Source organism: Pelodiscus sinensis, chromosome 6 (genome assembly GCF_049634645.1).
Source record: "Pelodiscus sinensis isolate JC-2024 chromosome 6, ASM4963464v1, whole genome shotgun sequence".
Taxonomy (NCBI): Eukaryota; Metazoa; Chordata; order Testudines; family Trionychidae; genus Pelodiscus; species Pelodiscus sinensis.
The window spans coordinates 10,817,256-10,841,554 of NC_134716.1; the positions used below are offsets into that span (position 1 = coordinate 10,817,256).

The 24,299-nt window shown below is 43.3% G+C and overlaps 1 protein-coding gene across 5 annotated transcripts in view; it reads right to left on the bottom strand.

Annotated features, from left to right (window-relative positions):
- The window catches only part of LPAR1 (lysophosphatidic acid receptor 1), a 101,589-nt gene that overhangs the window by 32,521 nt on the left and 44,769 nt on the right, over window positions 1-24,299 (bottom strand). For all 5 annotated transcript variants that reach the window (XM_075931438.1, XM_075931439.1, XM_006117990.4 and 2 more), the window contains 2 exons: window positions 22,759-22,890; window positions 810-1,557 (listed from right to left, as the gene is read on the bottom strand). In XM_075931438.1, coding sequence (XP_075787553.1) covers window positions 810-1,557; window positions 22,759-22,818 — 808 coding nt within the window. In that variant the 5' untranslated portion in view covers window positions 22,819-22,890. The remainder of the gene's footprint in view (window positions 1-809; window positions 1,558-22,758; window positions 22,891-24,299) is intronic.

Here is a 24,299-nt window from a genome sequence, read left to right on the forward strand (position 1 = left end):
GGTAAGCACCTGCTGTGTTTCCCTTTTCTGTTGCTCAAGAAATGGCACAGCCTCACAGGTATCTGTTGCCATATTTGGTGATAATCCAGGTAACAAATGCTTGACCTGCTTCTGTGGCACAAAACCATTCCCTCTGTTTAGTGACCCTCATTGTCAAAAATCATTAAATCTCACTAACTGAAGTGAAAATATGTCTGGCTAGGTTCAGGTGTCTGTTATAGGATGTTCAAGTACACAGACATCTTTGTTATATTATTAGTTACATAAACATAAATTGGAGGAAGTATAGATTAAACTACTTACTGATTAATCTTGGAGCAAGAGGCAAGAATCAGTGCTTCTGTGGCACTTCAGTGCTACAGTGACTTAACTCTGCCAAATACAAAGGCCTGGCACCAGGAAGATATGCAGGGTTAAAAGTTTCTATGAAGGGGGCATGTCTGCATTGAGGAGGTTTACAAGGGACCAGGAAGTATAAGTGAAGCTGTTCCAGGGGAAGGGGCTGTTGCTGTCTTGTGTGTAACACCACTGTACTTCATGTCCTGTTGTCCCCATCAATCCTTGAAATATTCCCTTTAAAAAAAATGATCTTACCAGGACAGATGTTACATTCTAGAATGCTTGAGGCTCAGCTACCAGTGCCGTAAATAATATCCAAGAGTGCTATTTGGTGTTCACGTGCTTGTTCCCTCCCTCAAAAATGTATAATGGGTTGGTGGGAAGACGGGGCACCAGTTCTCCTCTACCACTAACTAAATGCTATGCTATGGGAAACGGAAAGAACAATTTTTGCTGAAGTAGCCACTCACCAAGCACAATGACCACGGTCTTCAGCAGACTCATCATGGTGTCCCGATTTCTGCGGGGCCCAGAACTATGCCTGGACATTCTCATAGTTCTTTGGCGCACATATCCAAAGATATGAGCATAGAGGACCACCATGACCACAAAAGTGACCAGGTTGAAAACAGCCCAGAAGACCAAGTAGGAGTCACTATAGAGAGGCGCCATATTGGAGCAATGAGTGATATCACAAATACAGTTCCAGCCGACACTTGGTATGGCCCCCATCACAATGGCCATAGTCCAGATGACAACAATTACTACCACCACTCGGCGGTTGCTCATTCGAGTATGCAGCTGCATTCGGAAGACCGTTATGTGCCTCTCAATAGCAATGGCCAACAAATTGGCTACAGATGCCGTCAGGCTAGTGTCAATAAGACCCTGGCGAAGAAGCCAGGTGCTGACAGTCAACCTTCTAGTGTTGGGTCCCGTGTTAAACATTAGGTAAAAATAGGCCAGTCCTGCAAAGAAGTCCGCAGCAGCTAAGTTGGCCATTAAGTAATAAATAGGAAAGTGAAAGCGGCGGTTGACGTAAATAGCCACCATAACCAAGAGGTTGGCCAGCATGATGAAGATACAGACGGTAATACCCAGTCCCATCACCAGCTTGCTGACAGTGTTCCATTCAGTGGCTAAATATTTTCCACTCCGGTTATAAAAGAAGGCAATGTTTTCATTGTAGTAGCACTGGGGTTCACTCATGACTGTGGACTGGAAAAAAAAAGAGAAAACAGAAATCAGAACTCAAAGCAGCAGTCCAATAACAACAAGCTTGTCTCTGCAGGTAAGACACATGCTGAAGCAAGGAAACATGAATAATTCAGCAGACAATGCCTTTAAATACATATCCAAGACGACATTAAAATTGTTATTACAATGCTAGAACTGGTATTAAGACTTCAGGGAACCAACGGTATTTACATCAGTCTTTGGAAACAGAATTTTTCCCTGTGGTAGCTGTAAACGACAGTACTTGTGACATCTTGCGACACATACAATCTGAAAAAAACAATCACTTAACACAGACAATGCTGCCCATAACACAGAACATGAGAGCTTTAAATAATGAATCAAGCATGTTATTGATACATAAAAATAGAGCTAGACTGCCTTGGGCTAACTCATTTCGCTTCTATCAGGGCACCTGCTTTTCAGCATGGATCCCAGCAAGCTCACCAACCCAACACTTCACATGGTGACATTCAGTAACACATTCCCCTATCCCCTTATGGGCTTCTCTACTCCATAACCCTTCGTAGCAGTGTGTGCACTGACCAGTACGCAAACAAACACATCACACAATAGGATTTAATGAACCAGTTCCCCGTTTACATCCCTAGTGCGCATCCTCCTGGCCCCCTTGCCGAGGAGCCATTGCCAGAGGGATATGCCCATCATTTTTGGAAGCACCTGAGGTGAGTGTAGCTTGGCGGGAGCCCGAGCCTCTCACCATCCTCCCCTGCAGGCCAACTCTCTGCCCCAGCCCAGAGCCCGCAACCTGAACCTAAACTCTCCCCCAGACCCTGCACCCCCACCTCCTCCCAAGCCCTCTCAGAGCTAACCTCCCCGCACTCCAACCCCATTCCCCATCCTGGTGAAAGTGAGAAAGGGAGCGGAAGAGCGAGTGATGAGGGGGAGATGGAATGAGCAGAAGCGGGACCTTGGAGAAGGGGCAGGTCAGAAGTGTGTCCTCAGGACAGAGAACAGGGCAAGGGTTGAGTGTGTGCGTGGGGGGGGGACTTAAGGATTACTACAATTTTTAAAATCAAAATGGGGCTCTTCAGGTTGCTAACGTTTGAGAGGCGCTGAAGTACAAGATCCCTCAACTGAATAGAACAATTCATGTACAATGGGCACTTCAGCAGGACAGACTTAAGGTCATTGGGTTTGGTTCTGCTTTGGGCAAGTGGCTGGACTTATGACCTCCTGAGGTCTCTTCCAGCTCTATCATTCTATGGCTTCAAATTCTTTGTTTAAAGATTGTGAGGAAAAAATGCGTCAAGTACAAAAATCCTTGGGGGAAAGGGAAGTTGCACAGGATTTAATTAGTAAACATAATAAAACTCTTTGCCAGAATCTGTATTATATGAATATCCAGACTTTGGGCATTTTACAGGAGTAAAGTGGATGAGTTTAATGGCCTATGTAATGTGGGAGGAGAGACTAGATGATCTAATGGTGCCTTCTAGTCTTAAATCTTTCAGTGAATGTTCTCTGTTACATTCATGCACCAAGTTTAGGGGTGGGAATTTCTCTCTCACATCATAAATATGGGTATTGACTGTCTGAGCTTCACTGTTGCCTCTGTCTAACTGATAAGGATAAGACAGTTCATCCTTGCAAATATAGTTTTGGATGAAGTTACAGGATTACAGTTTTGTAGCTATACTACAAAATAGAGCTCACAAATTCAATCCGTCTCCCTTGTGCCATAAGCCCCAACAACTTGCATCGACTACATGATTAGTCGATAAGGGGAGCTGCTTTGCAGAGTCTCAGCAGGGGTAGTTCCTGGAGGCACTGCGACCACTGCAGCTCTGACTTTTAAATGTAGTAAGAGCCTCTGTTGACTTTTAAGCTGGCTCGCCCTAGCACCGGCTCCTGTTCCCCCCTTTGCTGCCTCTGTTACAGAGGCAGCAAGGGTAGGGGGAACTGAGTAGTCAAGTACTCAACTCAACTACCTGCTAAACTTAGGCTTATTGGGTAGTCGAGTACTTGACTACTCGCTTACATCCCTACTATATACACCCACAAGCAAGCTATGATAAAAATCAATAAACTTAGCATAACCATCTGTAATGCAGTCTGTCTCAGTTATATATAAAAAGCCAATCACCAAACCAGTGGGAAATACATGTGCTCTAGGAGAGTCTGAAGGGTTAATTATCACAACATATAAACTCTGCTAGTTTTCATTAGTGAAAGCCTCTAATTAGCTACACAGATTAACTTCAAACAAACAAACAAAACACCCAAAAAACCCACTCACTCAAGAGTGGTTTTTTTCCCCTCATTGTGTAATCTTCAGAGCTGTAATATGATTTATTTTGCAATTTCTATGTGCTTTTCAGTTGTATTTGAAATTTTAAAATCTGAAAGTATAACAAAAATGTAAAGTCTCCCCAAAAGTTTACAAAAAGTTTCTCGACAATTAAAATTAATTTTTGCCATTTTTTCTTGTGCTGTTAGAAAACATGCAGAAGGGATAAAGGCATTTTTTCCTAAATGAAGTTTGAGGGGGATCAAAATCATGCTTAGAATAAAACATCAAGTAAAATTCAAGGCCTGAAATTTTGCAAAGCGATTCAACTTGCGTACGGTCTTTTTTAAGCCAATGAAACTCAGAGCAGCCTGATTGGTTTTGCAAGGTAAGATGTTGACTATCATAGTCCCTAATTAATGCAGAGCCCTGAAATAATAAGCAATCATCTGTATGCCCTCAGAGAGATCCACATGACAGTTTCTTCAACAGAAATTTAGAGTTGGGAAGGATGTGTAATTCTGGACTGGGAGAGACTTGGATATAGTGTTTACTACAGGAGTTCTCAGAGGTAAGTTACTGCTGCATGGATTTAACTAAAAGCCTTTAAATTTACCAACATACCAAGAAGTCTAGACTTGAGACAAACCAGAAATTCCAACTAGGGTCCCAGAATACAGGGTAAAAGGTTAGTCAGCATGTAATTCCCCACCCCATAATTACAAAGCCATGTTGCAGAAAACTAACGTTGCAAGTTGAAAAGGGTCTGGTGGTTAGTAGCAAACAAATTTAGAACACAGACTAAAAATGACTTGGCTGTAGAGTGCAAGATAAAAAGGAGGTACAAAAGCCAAAATGTAAAGGATACTTATTATTACATAAAACTATTCATCAAAATATAACCCTTATTAAGTTCCCAAACTTAGAGGAAAGTAAATGCTGGCTGTGAGGTCCACAAAAGAGGGAACTTGACAACAGAGAGCATAATCCTTCACCGCCTTATATCATGAGTAACTATTTACATCTTCCAATGGCAGCGTAGCCTCTCTAGTAGCACTTTACATCTATTTTGTATGGACACTTGGTCTGTGCTCAAAGCCTATATGAGAATCATGCCAAGAATGTCCATAGGCTTGGACTGCTCAGACCATCACAAAACACCCCTAAACTCCTGCAAGATTCAAGAGATGCAGTGAAGGAAGGTCAACACCTTCTTTGGTTTTATAGGCAACCTGCCACCTCAGGCAGCAGCTTTGAACAAGCCTGACTGAGTACGCGAAGGGGCCGAACTAGTAACCGTACTGCTCTTCTCTAAGGTACATCTACAGCCAAAGCAAAGATGTGACTGTAGCACAGATGAGAATAATGCCCTAGCTTTAACTTAGCTAGCACAGGTAACAAAGGTAGTGCAAAGGTGGCAGAAAGGGATTCAATGCAGGTTACCAAGCCCACTGGGTTGCCCAAATATGTACAGAGACGTGTTCCCAGTGAACAAGCTCAACTTCCTCTACCAATATCACAGGTGCTCAGGGAAAAGGCTATGCCAGTGGTCACCAACCAGTACACTGGGATCCACCAGTAGATCTTGGAGCCTCTGACAGGTGATCCTGACTGGTATGGCCAGGAGGCTATCAAAGTGCTGGCACTTCAGTTGCCCTTCCACCCACTGTCACGCTGCTCCTGTCCTCTGCCTTGGAGCTGCCCCTTGAAAGCCTCCTGCTTGCTGCGCAGGGTGTTGGAGGGAGAAGAGGGGTGGCTGATGTCAGGGTGTCCCTCCCCCCCCCCCCCCCCCGTACTCCATCTCCACAGAGAGAAGGGGACAGAGGGAATTTGGCAATGCAATTCTCTGTCACTCTCACACACTGTGTGTGTGTGTCTGTCATTCTCACAAACACTCACTGTCCTTCTCTCTCATCTCCTAACCCAACATGTACATGGGGGATGTTGCTACTTTTTTTTACTGCTTCCAAAGTGGGTTAGTTTTAGTTTTTGACTGGACCGTGCATTTCATAATTTTCATTTCATTTCATTTCATGGAGCCATTGCTGTACATGCCAGCTGCTTTTGGGGGTGGGGCTGCCTTGGTTCTGCTGCTCCATCCCTGGGGCACCTGTCCAGCTGCTCCCAGGGCGGGCAGGACTTGAACCAACCACTCTGTGCTCCCCAGGCACCTTCAAGGCCCCACTCCCCCCATCCTTCAGAGGGTCACTTATGCTGTGTCTGGTCACTCCCAGGGTGGGCGGAGGGGGTGGCTTGAAGGTAGGACAGTGGAGTGGGATTGCCAGTGAACTTGGGGATGGGCATCAGCCTCTGGAGCACAGAGTGGTGGGCTCAATCCCACCCCCCTCTACCCACTCAGGCAATGGCTGGGCCACCAATGCAGGCTGCCCAAGGGATGGACCCGGCTCCCATATTTAGGAAGGCAGGATAAGGGACGCCCGGAAGGCAGGGGTGTGTGTGTGGACCCTGGAGTGGCCTAGGGCAATGCTTCTCAACTAGTGGTACAAGTACCCTTAGGCACTTGAAAGAAGTCTGAGGGTACATCAACACAACTGACATTTGGAGAACTGATAATTTTTTTTTAAGTTTTACAGCACTTTATTATTTTTGTACTTTTTACACCGAAATATTTCATCACCTGTCTGGCTACAATGAAGCTTTTTAAACAAATGTGTTGCAATGGTAAAAAAAAAAAAAGAGAGAGAGAAAAATGTAGGTACTGGGGGTGCTTTTTTTTTTTTTGGCTAAAGGGGTACTTTAAAAAAAAAAAAGATTGAGAAACATTGGCCTAGGGGATAGGGCATTTGTCACACGGCCAAGACTAGAACTGCACCCCTACCCCAGACTGGTGAAAGTGAATGAGATTTGGGGAGGAAGGGCAACAGAGCAAGCAGGGTGAGGCCTCGGAGAAGGATGGAGGAGGGGAAGGGTCCCAGAGAAGGGGGGAAGGAAGCCAGGCAAGCATATTTGGGTTTGAGGTAGATCTTATATTGCACTTACATTGAAAAAATGATCTTGTGGTTAAAAAGACTGGAGACCCTGGGCTATGCATTGCTGCTCAAGACACAGTCTCTGTCCAGGTTCACAGGTCTGGGTTGAACCCCAGCTGAAAGGAGTTTTGTTACCCTCTTTTACCTGAAGCCCTGGCTGGATGGGGCTGATTAAGCAGCTGTGGGGCCGTGCTGCCGTGCAGCTTACAGGGAGCCTTGTTCAAGATCGCTTTCCTACCACAGGGCTGTTGAGCAGTCTGCCAAAGGATCCAAAGACCTAGACTCGAAGAAATGGAGTACCAGGCAATGTGACAGAAGTTCTATTTTGAATAGTGAAAGGAACGAAAATTGCAAGTGTGTTTCAGTTCGCTCTCAAACATTACTACTCCCATGCTCCCATTCCCCTACACTTGCCCTCTCTATCACCAGGCCAGCAAAAAAACAAAAACGCAACAAAACAAAACACTTATTTGGAATTTGTTGTCCAAAGAGTGTGGGGAAATGGGAAGAAAAAAAAAATGTTCTGAGAGATTTCAAAAGGGAAATTTTAAAAAAGCCAACAAGAACACGCTATCACCAAAGCTCCTTTTCTGATATTTCCAGGCTTCTCCAAAGAATTCTACCCTGCAATGAGGAATATGCAAAGTTTCCGGTGGATGCTTTCCCTCTGGGAAGTAGAGAGGATTGACAGAATGAGACGCTAGCTTCAGTCTTAAGCCTACTACTGAAGAGCTACTACAACTCCATAATGAGCAAGCGGTTTTAGAGGAAAACTTAAAATGGAAACCAACAACTTCCAAAAGCAGGGCATCAGGCGGAGATGGGGAGAGGGGATGCCATTCTTCCAGGTTCCACTTGCAAAAATAAGCTTTGTTCTCCTACGATGCCGTTCACAGTAAATCACACACTTCCTCTGGGATCCTTGAGTTTGTTCCCTCTTTGGAAGGTGTGCGGAGATCCCAGGCTCTGTCTGACTCCTTCTTGCACTGGGGAGTGGAGAGGAAATGAGTAGGAGTTTGAGCGGCAAGACTGGTACTCTTGCAAACCCACTCTTGTGCTAATATACCACTGTCACTCAGTTGATTGTGCGGTCTTCATAATATGGTCCTTTATTATTACATGCTTTGAGGAGCAGAGAAACAGTTAACAATGGTAACATTTAAAGTAATGCACTAGACATCTGAGCTAGCATCCACTTAGATTATTGACCCAGACCCCCCCACCCCCGCAGCTCATATCTTAGGCTCTGCAAACAAAGGCAGACCTCAGTGCTCCAGCCAGCCTTGAAAATGTGGACCAAATGCACTTCCGTAACCATAACAGCTAAAGAGTGACTGCTTTTAATGAAAACCTATATCCCAGAACAAGGCGGCATTATGAAAAAGGTGCTAAGTTGTCATTTTCAGATAATGGTGAGCACCCCACCCCCCCCACCCCCCTTAAGAGGATCAGGCTCCTTTAAAAGACATCAAGCCAGGAAGCCATAAAAATCACTCGTTAGTACCCTTGGAAATCTTGGCCACAAAATTGCTATGCTCTGCTGTCACTGGACTGCATTGCACAGCAAGTTGGGATGTTCACTGGGCAACTGCAAGTTGACTGCTGCTGTGAAATATTTGTAATCACACCAGTTCCCAGATACCCCACTCAGGTTCAAAGCCTGGTGGTGCCGAGTGCTGTACAAACCTACAGTCTCTGCACTGATGTACTTTGGGATGAAAGAAGCAGCTAAATGCATTCAAAGAGAACTTTCATAATGAACTGTAATGTGTAGACTTTGGGCCCAATCTTATTTGTATCCAGATGAATGGCACAAAATACTGATTAGCTTCAGTGGGTGCAAGATTAGTTCTTTACAATAGGATGTTTAAGAACATAAGAAGGGGCATACTGGATCAGACCAAAGGTCCATCTAGCCCAGTATCCTGTCTGCCAACAGTGGCCAATACCAGATACTCCAGAGGGAGGGATCACAACATGTACTCTTCATGTGATCCCTCCCGTCACCCACCTTCAGAGAAACAGAGGCTAGGGACACTATTCCTACTCATCCTGGCTAATAGCCACTGATGGACCTAATCTCCATGAATCAATCTAGCTCTTTTTTGAATCCTGTTAAAGTTCTAGTCTTCACCGCATGCTCTGGCAAGGAGTTCCACAGGTTGACTGTGTGCAGAGTAGAGAAAAACTTCCTTTTCTTTGTTTTAAACCTGCTGCCTATTAATTTCATTTGGTGACCCCCAGTTCTTATATTGTGGGAATAAATAAATAACTTTTCCTTATTCACTTTTTTCATAGCAGTCATGATTTTATAGACCTCTATCATATCCCCCCTTAGTCTCCTCTATTCTAAGCAGAAAAGTCCCAGTCTTTTTAATCTCTCTTCATATGGGACCCGTTCCAAACCCCGAATCATTTTTGTTGCCCTTCTCTGACCCTTTTCCAATGCCAATATTTTTTTTGAGATGAGGCGACCACATCTGTACGCACTATTCAAGATGTACCATGGTTTTATATAGAGGTAATAAGATATTTTCTGTCTTATTCTCTATCCCTTTTTTAATGACTCCTAACATTCTATTTGCTTTTTTGACTGCCACTGCACACTGAGTGGATGTTTTCAGAGAACTATCCACAATGACTCCAAGATATTTCTTTTGAGTAGTTGTAGCCAAATTAGTTCCCATCATATTGTATATATAGTTGGGATTATTTTTTCCAATGTGCATTACTTTACATTTATCAACATTAAATTTCAATTGTCATTCTGTTGCCCAATCACTTAGTTTGGTGAGATCTTTTTGAAGCTCTTCCCAGTCTGCTTTGGTCTTAATCTTGAGCAGTTTGGACCACTCTACCTCCAAATAAGGCCACATCTTCAGTTGCTACACCAGATTATCAATCTTCTGGTGTTTGGTTTAGGACCCTCTAAATCAAACGCTGAGGGCAGCTCCACTCCGCACCATACTCTTTGCAGTCACAAAAAGTATGGGAAACCAACAGGAGCGTTTGCTCCCATTGGCCTCCCTTTGTGAAGATGGCACCAAACTCGGCTTAAGGCAGGGGTTTCCAACCTTTTTAACCACAAGATCACTTTTTCAATTTATGTGCAATATAATATCTACCTCAAACCCAAATACGCTTGCCTGGCTTCCTTCCCCCCTTCTTTGTGGCCCTGCCCCCCTCCACTCCTTCTCCGAGGCCTCACCCTGCTTGCTCTGTTGCCCTTCCTCCCCAAATCTCATTCACTTTCACCAATCTGGGGTAAGAGTGCAGGTTCTAGTCTTGGGCGTGTGGCAAATGCCCTATCCCCTAGGCCAATGTTTCTCAATCTATTCTTTATAAAGTATCGCCTTTAAAAAAAGTGATAAGTACCCCCAGTACCTACAGTTTTCTCTCACACTTTTTTTTTAAACTGTTACAACACATTTGTTTAAATAGCTTAATTGTAGCCGGGTGGGTGATAAAATACTTGGGTGTAAAAAGTACAAAAATAATCAAGTGCTGTAAAACTTAAAACAAAAATTAAGTTCTCCAAATGTCAGTTGTGTTGATGTATCCCCAGACTTCCCTTGGTGCCTAAGGGTACTTGCACCACTGGTTAAGAAGCACTGCCCTAGGCCACTCCACAGTCCACTGCCTTCAGGGGGTCCCTTGTCCTGCCTTCCTAATGCAGGAGCCTAGTCCATCCCTCAGGCAGCCTGCATTGGCTGTCCAACTGCTCCCAGGGCAGCCAAGACTTGAACCCATCACCCTGTGCTCTCCAGGTGAATGCCCTAGACCAGTCCAGAGCTGAGCTGAGCCTTTGGTGGGCTCTGTATGCTGTATTGACTGTCTGGTTGCAGGTGTGCAGGGCTTGGGCTGCTGGGAAGAGACCCCAAGCCACAACCCCACATCCTCCTCAGGCAAGGACTGTATCTTCTAGCCCACTCAAGAGCCCAGCCCACCTCCCTGACTTTGAGGGGGTCCTTTGTCTTGTTGCTCTTGGGCTTCCTAGGGTGGATTGGGCTTGAACCTGCCACCATGTGTTCCCCAGGTAAATGGCCTAGCTCCTAAGCCACTCCAGAGCCCAGTGCATGCCTTACCTTCAGCAGGTCTCTTATCCTGCCTTCCTAATACAGGAGCCAGGTCCATCCCTCGGGCAGCTTGTATTGGCGGTCCAGCTATTGCCTGAGTCGGTGGGGGAGGGAGGCGGAATCGAGACCACCACCCTGTGTTCCAAAGGCTAATGCCCATCCTCAAGTTCACAGGAGATTCCCCTCCCTTCCTTCAAACCACCCTCTCCGCCTATCCTGGGAGTCACCAGATACAGAATAAGGGACCTTCTGAAGGTAGGGAGGGCTCTGAAGTGGACCAGGTAATAGGGGAGGGCAGTGTGGTGGGTTCAAGTCCTGCCCACCCTAGGAGCAGCTGGACTGCTATCCCAGAGATGGAGAAGCAGAGCCAAGGCAGCCCTACCCCACCGCCAAAACCAGCTGGCATATTCAGCAATGGCTCCATGTGCTGCCCCTCATCCACAGGCACTAACCCCACTGGTCATATATAGAATGCACCTATCTTTTTAAATGCATTGGAAAAAAATAAAAATGCCTAAAATATCTGAAGCATGGAATACTGGAATTAAAAACAAATGGATTTTTTAACTGTGTAGAACAGCCTCTTGGAGCAGAGATTGCTTATACCAGGTTTCAGTTCTGGATGAGCAAACTATCCTGAACATTCACCATCCTTCGGCCATGATAATACAGGAGCCAGGTCCATATAGAGGTCCTAATACAGGGCCACGATAAGGTGGGTGCATAATTGGCTGGATAACCGTAGTCAGAGAGTTGTTGTTAACGGTTCTAAATCCTGCTGGAAAGGGATAACAAGTGGAGTTCCTCAAGGGTCTGTTTTGGGACCCGTACTATTCAATATCTTCATCAATGATGTAGATATTGGGATAGAGAGTACTCTTATTAAGTTTGCAGATGATACCAAACTGGGTGGGGTTGCAACTTCTTTGGAGGATAGGGACATAATTCAAAATGACCTTAGCAAGTTAGAGAAATGGTCAGAGGTAAACAGGATGAGGTTTAATAAGGAGAAATGCAGAGTGCTCCACTTAGGAAGGAACAATCAGTTCCATACATACAAGATGGGAAGCGACTGTCTAGGAAGGAGCATGGCGGAAAGGGATCTAGGGGTCATAGTGGACCACAAGTTGAATATGAGTCAACAGTGTGATGCTGTTGCAAAAAAAGCAAATATGATTCTAGGTTGTATCAACAGGTGTGTTGTAAGCAAAACTCGTGAAGTCATTCTGCCGCTCTACTCTGCACTAGTTAGGCCTCAGCTGGAATACTGTGTCCAGTTCTGGGCGCCACATTTCAAGAAAGATGTGGAGAAATTGGAAAGGGTACAGAGAAGAGCGACAAGAATGATTAAAGGTTTAGAGAACATGACCTATGAAGCCAGGCTTCATGAACTGGGCTTGTTTAGTTTGGAAAAAAGAAGATTAAGGGGGGACATGATAGCGGTTTTCAAATATTTAAAAGGGTGTCACAAGGAGGAAGGCGAAAATTTGTTCCTCTTGGTTTCTGAGGACAGGACAAGGAGTAATGGGCTTAAAGTGCAGCAGGGGAGGTTTAGATTGGACATTAGGAAAAAATTCCTAACTGTCAGGGTGGTCAAATATTGGAATAAATTGCCAAGGGAGGTGGTGGAATCTCCCTCTCTGGAGATATTTAAGAACAGGTTAGATAGACATCTGTCAGGGATGGTGTAGACGGAGCTTGGTCCTGCCTTGAGGGCGGGGGGCTGGACTCGATGACCTCTCGAGGTCCCTTCCAGTCCTATTATTCTATGATTCTATGATTCTATGACTTTTACTAAGATCTCTTAGCCATGTGCCCAAATACTTAAATCAGGTTGTATCTGTGATAACAGTATGCTGGGAGGGGAAAGGCAGTGATGTACAGAGAACCTGAGATTGAGAAAGTTTATGAAGGGACTCTAGTGAGGAGGTTTTGATAATTTAGAAGACTTTACCAAGGCATCAGAACCTGTCTCTATGCTGAAATTAGTAATGGGCAATTCTCAAAAAGATTAGAAAGTCTAGTGCCACCAAACAACTTTCAGAAGCTCATCTGAATTTTCAAAACTTTCAAAAAGCACATATTTACCCATTCCAAGAAAACACTGAGGAAGGAGATTTTACCAACCTTAGTTTTGGGGGAGAGACAAAGGCCTAGTATACACTAAAAAAGGTTGAAAAGACATGCAACTCTAGTTACATAATTTAGAGTCAACGCATCTTAAATCCTGGTCGACACAGCAGGAGGTCAACAGGAGGAAATGCTCCCATCAGCTTCCCTTGCTTTTTGCAAGGAGTAAGAGTACCGAGAGCCAAAACAGTGGCGGAAAAAATGCAAAGAGCTGCATCAGAATTGTCAAGCAATAAATAAATAAAATAAAAGCCCCCCAAGAACAGAATTGTCACGCAAAAACAACAAAAATATTTTTTTTTAAAAGGAGGCCCTTAAGACGGCCACCATCTTGGGCGCCATTTTTAAAACCCTGTAGCTCTGACCCCATAAGCACAAGGAAGCCGGGGAGCTGGCAGGGACACAGGAGTGGCTTCGCGAGCCACACTTCTGGGGGGCAAGAGCCGCATGCAGCTCCTGAGCCACGGGTTGGCCATGGCTGATGTAGTGGGTCTGTACTACATCCTCTAAATTGAATCCCTGCAGATTGACAGTGGCAGCATCGATCTTCCATATAATGAAGATGTGCCCAAAGAATTTTACCTCTGGAAGTGCCATCAAGTGAAGTTATAGGCCCCACAGCTACACAAGCAACTACAAGTATGGACTCCCCCCGCCCCCGCCCGAGACCAACTGAGGTAAGTGAGACTCCATCCAGGATTACGGGAGTGAAAACCGCTCTGTGCAGGATTAGGGTTATAAATAAAGAATGGGCGGGCAGGGGGAATGAAACAGAGAAGAAATAGATTTGCTCTTTCTAAAATAAATGTGTCCAGTGTTCTCAATGTATTTCCTAGATAACTGTCCACTGAAAATGATTAAATCATATTTTGAGCATAAATTGTGTTTTCAAAAAAAGCAACAGCGTGTTTTATTTAAACTAACTGGAATCCAGCTCCCACAGGAGACATACAACCCTACTCTCAAGCACAGAAGAAGAAAAAAAAATCCCTGAAATTGTTAGTCCCAATCTCCTCTGCAGCAAATCATTTTGTCACCTCTGCTGACTAGACAAGATAATGTACTACGTGAAAGCAATATTTTAGTGAAGCGTTGGGATTTCCTGTGTCTAGTTGCTCTTGGGGTGGGTTGAACCTGCCACCATGTGGTTCCCCAGGCAAATGCCCTATCTCCTAAGCCATGCTAGAGCCCACCCCACCACTTTACCTTCAGCAGGTTCCTTAGCCTGCCTTCCAAATACAGGAGCCAGGCCAATCCCTCGGGCAGCCTGTATTGGTGGCCCAGCCGCTGCATAAGTGGGTGTGGGGGGGGGGGGAAAGCAAGCCCACCATCCTGTATTCTAGAGGCTGATACCCATTCCCAAGTTCACTGGAGATCCCCCTCCCCTTTCCTTCCTTTAAACCACTCCCTCCGCCCACCCTGGGAGTGACCAGACACAGCATAAGGGATCCTCTGAAGATAGGGTCATGCGGTGGGCTCTGGAGCGGACTAAGGGATAGGACAGTTCCCTGGGGAGCACTGCATGGTGGGCTCAAGTCCTGCCCACCCTGGGAGCAGCTAGACAGCTGCCCCAGTGATGGAGCAGCAGAGCCAAGGCAGCCCCACCCTACCCCCAAAAGCAGCTGGCATGTACAGCAATGGCTCCATGTGCTGCCCCTCACCCACAGGCACTGAGCCCACTGGCCATGGCTCTCCATTACTGATCAATGGGAGCTGAAGGAGTAGTGTCTACCGGTAAGGACAGTATGTGGAGAACCCCGGCTCTGACTTCCTCAGCAGGCTGTAGGGACATGTCAGCCACCTCCAGGAGCACAACCAACCACAGGGATAATTACTCCAGATAGGACGGGTTAGGCATTTTAGTACTCAAAGAATTAAATTGAAGCATAATAGAGAGATGAAAGTTGTGAAATGAACAGACCACCCAAAAACTAAGACAGGGGTGTCCAAACTTTTTTCAAAGAGGGCCAGATTTGATGAAGTGAACATGCGTGAGGGCCGACCATTTTACCTGACATTCTTTGAACCATTAAAATTAAATGCAAATTAACTATTTTATGCAAAGTTTATTGCAAATGGCATACTTTTCATTTCGTCACATGGATGACAAATCTAAACAGGTGTAAAATCACTCTGCCTTTCATATCTGAAGGCCAGATGAAAAAAAAATCCAAGAAGCTGAAATATATGTCAGGAACATTGTAAAGTACATTACATATTATTGGTAATAAAGGTTGTCTGTCAACTTTTAAGTTCAAAAAATATGAACAGGAACATAACACCAAGTATACATGTTGTGTCCAAATATATTTATAACTGATTTAGACCAACTGACATTAACTGAGATTTTACAATGTATTCATCTCAATACATATGGATTCGTTGGGGGCCATAAAAGATAGATATTGCCAAATTACCTGTGGGGCTCTATTAAACCGGAACACGGGCCGCAATTGGCCCGCGGGCTGGACTTTGGACATGCCTGAACTAAGACTAACCCACTTTGCAAGTAGTAAAAAAATTAGCAACAACCCCCCCATGTACGTGTTGGGTCAGGAGATGAGAGGGAAGGACAGTGAGTGTTTGTGAGAGTGATAGAGATTTGCATTGCCAAGGTCTCTCCATCCCCTTCTCTCTGTGGAGATGGGGTACAGGAGTGGGGGAGGCAGGAACACCCTGACATCAGCCACCCTCCCCCCCCCCGTTCTCCCTCCCACACTCTGCAGAGCAAGCAGGAGGCTTCCAAGGGGCAGCTCCAAGGCAGAAGCAGCATGGCAGTGGGGAGAGGGGTAACTGAAGTGCCAGCACTATGATAGCTTCCTGGCCAGATCACTTGTCAGATGCTCCAAGATCTACTGGTAGATCCCAATGTACTGGTTTGTGACCACTGGCTTAAGGTATTTTACACAGCTAGAGTGGTGTACCTTTACCCGACTTTCCAGGTCTTGTGAAGACCCGGCCTAAGATGCATCTTCCACCTTTTTCATGGAGTGTTCAGACAAGGTAATTATGTAGGGAAACTTATCCAGAAAGGTAAATGTTTATTCAAAATTATGTTTACTAGTGTAGGGCCTTTAGTTCTGCATAGAAAAAACTAGTTTTTAAATGGGAATAAGAAAACTACTCAGTATTTACCTCTTCAAATATTTTTTCCTAGCAATATACTGGACCTTTGCATACAGAGCCAGCATTGATCCGTGTCTCAGTTTATTTTGCGTTAATGAACCTTCCATGAAAGATGCGTAAACAGAATATATGAAGATATATATAATAGAACCCCTCTTTTTGGGACAGAAGCTACAATGGGCTCTCTATCAATGATGCATTCAAGCCTGACCAACCAGAAACCCATAAAAGCAATGCTAGTCTACTCTGTAACCATAGAGACACATTTTGAACACTGACTATTCTAACTGGTACAATGAGAAAGCCAAACAGTATTTAAGTTTCCCCTTAAGAAATGCCTATAATTGGGTGGATTCATGGCTATCACTAGTTACTCATTTCCTGGCCTGTGTGGCCACTGCTGGTTTGCTCTCTCATTCAAAGTACCCAGTGCTCCCAGAGACCTGTTCTGATAATGGCTTCAATCTGTTTACTCACCTGGAAGGGAGAAAGTGCTACATAGGTCACTCCGCTCAGTCCTGCGACTGGGAGCCAGCCCCAAACCACAAACAACGCGGTTTTGTCTGAGCGGAAGGGACAGTAATAGTTCTGCTGCACTTCTAAGGCCGTCTTCAGCAGTCAACAGTTACAAGAATTAAAACTCGTCCTGTTACCAAAAAGATGTAACAGACTTCAGCAAGGATGCTGAGAGCTACAGTTCAACAGCCTATCTGGAATAGTCAGGGTGGAGTCAGCAGAACCCAAGTTATCCTGCAACAGTCTAGGGAGATATTAGTAGTATAGTTCTATTCGTTTAAATTGCAGCAGCACTTTCCACTAGGATTAATTATGTATCAACATTTCTCCCTCTAATATTTGTTGTTCCATTTTATTCCAACACTGTCCGTGGAATTCCGCTGATTGTACTGCAGTTAAAGACTTCAAAACATCACCACTATTTAGCTACACACGAGTGACAGGCGTTTTCTACTATGGCACATTTCATACAAAGCAAATCCCAATGCTGTGCATTTCCCCTTAGCAGATACTCGTTTTACATCACCTAAATTAGAGATCAAGGTGTCATAACTAAAGGATTTCACCTTCATAATGAAGAAAAAGAATATAAGTAGGAGGTTGGCAGGTCAACATGTTTTACAGGATTACTCGGTATAATGAGACAGGGAAAAGAGCTCATACTAAACACATTCAAAGAATATTACAGAGAAAAGTGCCAGTGCCAGAGGGCTGCTAGAAATGGGTTTAAAATACACAGGGCCAAAATATCAGCTACCCACTGCATTCTCCCTGCCCTTTTCCCCTCCTACTCAGTACCCCACTTGAAGTTAAATCATGTGAATCCAAGTCTCCTCCATGCAGAAACAGGAAAACATGGAGAGAAATCAGAATAAAAACTTATTCCATTTCAGATGGAAGAGAATTGGTTTCTGGAGACTCGCTTGACAAGCACAGAAAGGACAATGAAAGATGCCTTCTGGATTCCCTTTTAGAACAATTGCAGCTATTGGTTTGTGTGTCCCCATTTACATCTAGCACTGGTGAGCCTTGGCTGGCAAATAAATAAATAAATAAAAAATAGAAATGTGAACAAACACAACAAGCCTGAGGTATGTTTGAAGTGCTCTAAGAGCTCTTAGTTGAGAAGAACAAATATTTTTTTCCTTGAAGCTATGATGTGTAAACAGAATGAATGAAATCTCTAATTCCTACTGTGAGAAAGAAAATAATCCTCTCTCCCTTATCTGCCATCTCACCTTTAAAGGCAACCTTCTAATCATTCTATGTAGTAAATTATCTTATCTAAAGCATAACTGGTTATCATTTCCCTTTGCAAACAATACACAGCATTCCAAGCACCCTAAAATGCTTCCTCAAGATTCCTGTTGGCCATTCTACCTACTACACTATGAAGCTGTCAAGGTTTCTATAATGTAACTTTATGTAGCATTTTTGCCAACAGGAAGATGGGGGGGGGGGGGGGGAATACTCAAAAGTGACAGACTCTAAAGACAAAGAATCATGTTTGTCAAGTGCTGGTCATGTTGTGATTTTTTTTTACACTACTATTGTTATTTGTACTGCAGTAATGCCTCTGAGTCCCAAGCATGAACCAGGATCCCAGTATGTTAGATGCTGTAAAAACACAAAGAACTTACAACCTACTGCTATCCACTTCTGTATGTGCGCAAAGTAACCAACACCTGAGAGATTTATTCTTAGCTTCTTTCCTTGATCAAGTGCTTTAATTTGAAGGAAAAGTGTTGGTACATACAGTGGTTCCCAAACTTTTCGGCATCACACCCTCCTTTTGATTTTTGAGAAACCCTCACGCCCCCTCTCCTAAAAAATAGCAGCAAAACTTGGGGTGGGATTGACGGGGGAGTGTGGGGCTGGGTTGCCTCGCCCCCGCCCCCCCGGAATTTCTTCATGCCCCCCAGTTTGGGAACCCATGCACTAAGCGGCTGTAACAAAAGCCATTCATGTTTCCTAAATCACACCCTTTTCCTAAATTTCATAACCATCACAAAATTCTAAGAGTCAATTTGCATTGCCATCAGCATTTGCACACCTTTGTGTAAAATATGAGCACATATTTGAGATGGAGAACATTTAAGCTACCGTGACCCATAGCCAGAAAGCATCCTGCAGAGCTAAATGACTCAAATTGAACCTTTAGGGACATACTGGTAGATAATGTTTGTGATTTTTATCTGTTTACATGTATATTGTTAGAGATAACAATGTAACCATATGGTTCCCATCTATACTGTATTCATCGCTCTTTGAAGCATACAACAAATCACTTAGAATGGTGGTAAATGGGCAAATGTCTTATGTTAATCTGTAGCTAAGTACTTGATTAGGAAGCAAGTTTATTTCAGAACCTCAGTAACTGCATATTGCTTGCCTAAGGATTCCAACCATTCAGGAGGAGGCCTGGAACTGTATAAAAACCCAGTGAGTCCTGATCCTTTTCAACTCAGATCTCCCGGATGCTTTCGTAAGACTGAGATCTCCAGTCCTACCTAAACTGGATTCACTCTTAATATGGACATTGGGCTATAATCTATGAGCTAATTTTGAAAGAACTCTTTGCAACTACAGAGCTCTCCATTTGTACTGTCAATCTGATATTAGAACTGTACTTATGTCTGTATGTATACTGATCTCTTAAGCAATACCCTCTCTCACTTTTTTAATAAATTGTAGTTAATAGGAATTGGCTGTAAGCGTATATTTGGGTAAGAGCTGAAATATTCATTAACCTGAGATAGGGTGTCCTATCCTTTTGGATTGGTAGAAGGTTTATATATGATGAATACAATTTTCAGTAATATTTATCATATTTGACATAGGAATCTGGTGGTGGAGGCCTAACGCTGAATTACTTTCAGGGAACTGGCTGCTGGCTTCTGGGTAATCGGTAAAGTATTACAGAAGTTGTTGTGGTCAGTTGATCAATCTAAGCATTGGAAAATCCACCAGCTTTGGGAATTGTTTGTTCCATGTTTTGCAGTTACCCTAATTGAGTAACTCTGGGGTGGCTCCCTGGTTCCCTGTCAAAGTTACACACGAGCTTTAACAAAAGAAAGAGAGTTCCATCATATTGAACACTGTACTATATACAGTGACAAACGCATAACCATACATATCATAACCCTTCCGCATATATTTCACATTCAAACAAAAAGGAGCAGAGATTGCTTATACCGAATTTCACTTTTGGATGAGAAAACTATCCTGAACATTCACCATCCTTTGGCCATGACTTTTACTAAGATCTCTTAGCCATGTGCCCAAATACTTAAATCAGGTTGTATCTGTGATAACAGTATGCTGGGAGGGGAAAGGCAGTGATGTACAGAGAACCTGAGATTGAGAAAGTTTATGAAGGGACTCTAGTGAGGAGGTTTTGATAATTTAGAAGACTTTACCAAGGCATCAGAACCTGTCTCTATGCTGAAATTAGTGATGGGCAATTCTCAAAAAGATTAGAAAGTCTAGTGCCACCAAACAACTTTCAGAAGCTCATCTGAATTTTCAAAACTTTCAAAAAGCACATATTTACCCATTCCAGAAAACAGAGGAAGGAGATTCTACCAACCTTAGTTTTGGGGGAGAGACAAAGGCCTAGTATACACTAAAAAAGGTTGAAATAAGACATGCAACTCTAGTTACATAATTTAGAGTAAACGCATCTTAAATCCTGGTCCACACAGCAGGAGGTCGACAGGAGCAAATGCTCCCATCAGCTTCCCTTGCTTTTTGCAAGGAGTAAGAGTACCGAGAGCCGAAACAGTGTCGGAAAAAAATGCAAAGAGCTGCAACAGAATTGTCTAGCAATAAATAAATAAAATAAAAGCCCCCCAAGAACAGAATTGTCAAGCAAAAACAAAAACAATTTAATTTTGTTTAAAAAAGGAGGCTGCCCCTTAAGATGGCCGCCATCTTGGGCGCCATTTTTAAAACTCCGCAGCTCTGACCCTGTAAGCACAAGGAAGCCAGGGGCCCACCAGGAGCCATGGGGGGGGGCACAGGAGTGGCTTCGCGAGCTGCACTTTTGGGGGGGGCAAGAGCAGCATGCAGCTCCTGAGCCATGGGTTGGCCATGGCTGATGTAGTGGGTCTGTACTACATCCTCTAAATTGAATTCCTGCAAATTGACAGTGGCAGCATCGATCTTCCATACAATGTAGACGTGCCCAAAGAATTTTACCTCTGGATGTGCCATCAAGTGAAGTTATAGGCCCCACTGCCACACAAGAAACTACAAGTATGGACTCCCGCCGCACTCCCAGAGACCAACTGAAGTAAGTGAGACTCTATCCAGAATTACGGGAGTGAAAACCGCTCTGTGCAGGATTAGGATTCTAAATAAAGACTGGGCGGGCAGGGGGAATGAAACAGAGAAGAAATAGATTTGCTCTTTCTAAAATAAATGTGTCCAGTGTTCTCAATGTATTTCCTAGATAACTGTCCACTGAAAATGATTAAGTCATATTTTGAGCATAAATTGTGTTATCGAAAAGATCAACAGCGTGTTTTATTTAAACTAACTGGAATCCAGCTCCCACAGGAGACATACAACCCTACTCTCAAGCACAGAAGAAGAAAAAAAAAATCCTTGAAATTGTTAGTCCCAATCTCCTCTGCAGCAAATCATTTTGTCACCTCTGCTGACTAGACAAGATAATGTACTACGCGAAAGCAATATTTTAGTGAAGCATTAGGATTTCTGAGGTAGCCTGCAAACCATTTCAATTTTATGAAGTTTTAAAGATTTGAAAGGTTTACAAAGAACACAAACAAAACAATCAAGAAAAAGAAAAATCTGTGTTTTGTTTGCAGTTTGCTTTGACTAGGTTCCAACCTGATTGGCCTTCCCATTATCCATTTTGATTTCTATGTTATGTTCATAGCTGCTGTTAAAAAAAAAAAATCTCCTTCCTTTAGCCTTCAAATAGCAGCAATTTAAAAATCTCATGTCATTTTTTCTCACCTGCAGTGATCCTGCATAACATGACATATATTGCAAGCTATCTGCCAGTCGATTCACAGTCATTACTCATTTTAAATTGACCAGAACCCCTGAGCTGAAAGTCACATCCATGCAGATGCACCAGTGACAAATGGGAATTCACACAGACATACAAGTCCACCTATCCAGGCCTCACTAAAGAATAAGGGGCTAGTTTTGTAATAGTGTTATGAAAAGAAAGGCACAGAAGAGATGAACTTGCAATATTTAGAGCAGTGTTAAACTTTTTAAGACCGAGGGACACCAAACAGTAATATTTTTTATGAGGAATTCCAAGCATTTTTCTTTGTTAAGCAAAAAATACAAACAAACTCCTCCCCCAAAAAACCCCACACACAACCACACAGCAGGTAGGGTTGGGCTGGGGAGAAGGTATTGATCAAAAAAGGGGGGGGGGGGAGTTAAGGAAAGTTATTGAGAAAAAAAAAAGGCAGCCATTTTTAACTCTGTTGTTCTCCGCGGCACACAGTTTAAGAAATGCTGATTTAGAGATTATATCCACACTGTGTGTTCTTAACTTGTGTTAACTAACCCGTGTTTTTCAGTTTGGGGTTTTGTTTTCCTAAGTTCAGACATGACCTACATGTAGTTCATTAGTTCTTCTTCTTTAATGCTGAGGTAATATAGTACCTATTATTCATGCAGTATTTGGTCCTCTGATGTGAATTTAGTAACAATATTGTGGCCAACGTTTTGGTGTTTTCTCATTAATATAACAAAAGAAATGGAGAGTAAGAGCAAGACAGAGAGAAGAGGTGTCTGCACATAGACTGTGCCTTTATCAATTTGGCTCTGATCCCCAGTTTGGGCCTCGAGGTGTGACCAAAACACAAACAACGGTGAACTGTGAATTAGATGTTATTAATAGAAAGAAAAGAATAGCATCACTTCACAAAAAAGGGCAACATTATGCAATGAATACCAAGTTTATCCAGAGTACAACACATTAGGAGGAATTCTATCAATGACTTGAAACCATGCCAACCAAGGATTAGGAATCCAATCTTAACACTTTTGCTCACACAAGTTTGATCAATTCTTCTCTACCAAAATTTTGTATTCGTCCACTCACCTCAATTACCTGTGGCAGCGACATCATTGAGGAGGGCACCAAAGCAGATGGGACTGCCATGGTAGCTCGGCAGATGACTGAACTGAAGTATCGAGACAGTTGGTCAGATCTCAATCATGCTGGCAGTCACTCCTGGAAAGAAGGAGAAAATCCTTAGATGAAGAAAGCCATGCAAGTGTTACCGCCCAAATACCAACGGCCTTCAAACCTGTCTCTGAGTAATTTAGTTACCTATTGGATATTTTAAAGGAACTGAGATAGCTACATTTATAGTATCAGGATTATATGCATTTTTTTCCATCAAAACAACTGTTTCAGAAAAAAAAACTAGTTTTCAATTTGAATGATATTAACAATTTCTAAAGTACCAACATGATAATCCAACTTTTTTTTTTTAAACAAGGTAGTATAGCTGCTCTCATATCCGTAATTATGAACTAGGGACAGATTTAAAAAATGGAAAGTATGTCATCTCCTCTCTAAATTCTCTAAATACTGCAGCATGATATAGTATGATCACAACAGCTGCATAATTTTCTACCATCAAAATAGAGTAACTACAGGTTGAACCTCTTTAGTCCAGCACCCTCAGGACCTAACCAGTGCCAAACCAGAGACCTGGCCGAACTACGGGAGGTCAATATTGTTTAGCAGCATTACCAACACTTCCCCTGGTTTCTGGTCTCTCAGAAGAGATTTCAGGGCAAATTAAAGCTAGATAACAGCACAGAACACTGAAAGCCAGGATTAGTGGCTGTAAACAAACTTAATGGGACTGTGGGAAATTTGGCCACACCCATGATAACTGGACATCCGGCTAACTAAAATCATGCTGGACCATGGATGTTACTAGACCAGAGAGTACCGGACTCGAGAAATTCAGCCACTACTAATTGTTTTACTCTCACCATAACTGATACTCAGCTTTAAAATCAAAACATGCTTATTCAAGAATACCATAAAATACTTCAAAATTCCTCAAAGTTCTTCAAAAAGATCTCAATGCTATATTTTAAAAAAAGCAACCCATACACAAACATTGCTGCTCATTACTCATCTCTGCAGGAGTCAGACACTTGGGTTACGTCTAGACTACATCCCTTTTTCGTAAAAGGGATGTAAATTAGATGTATCGCAATTGCTAATGAAGCGGGGATTTAAATCTACCCCGCTTCATTAGCATAAAAATGGCTGCCGCTTTTTTTCCCCGCACGGAGCTTTGCCGGAAAAAAGCGCCAGTCTAGACGCTGATCGTTCGGAAAATAAAGCCTTTTCCGAAAGATCCCTTATCCTTCTTGAAATAAGGAATAAGGGATCTTTCAGAAAAGGCTTTATTTTCCGAAAGATCAGCGTCTAGACTGGCGCTTTTTTCCGGCAAGGCTCCGTGCGGAAAAAAAGCAGCACCTATTTTTATGCTAATGATGCGGGGAAGATTTAAATCCCCGCTTCATTAGCAATTGTGATACGTCTAATTTACATCCCTTTTACGAAAAAGGGATGTAGTTAGACGTAGCCTTGTAGTTAACGGTAATATATCAATC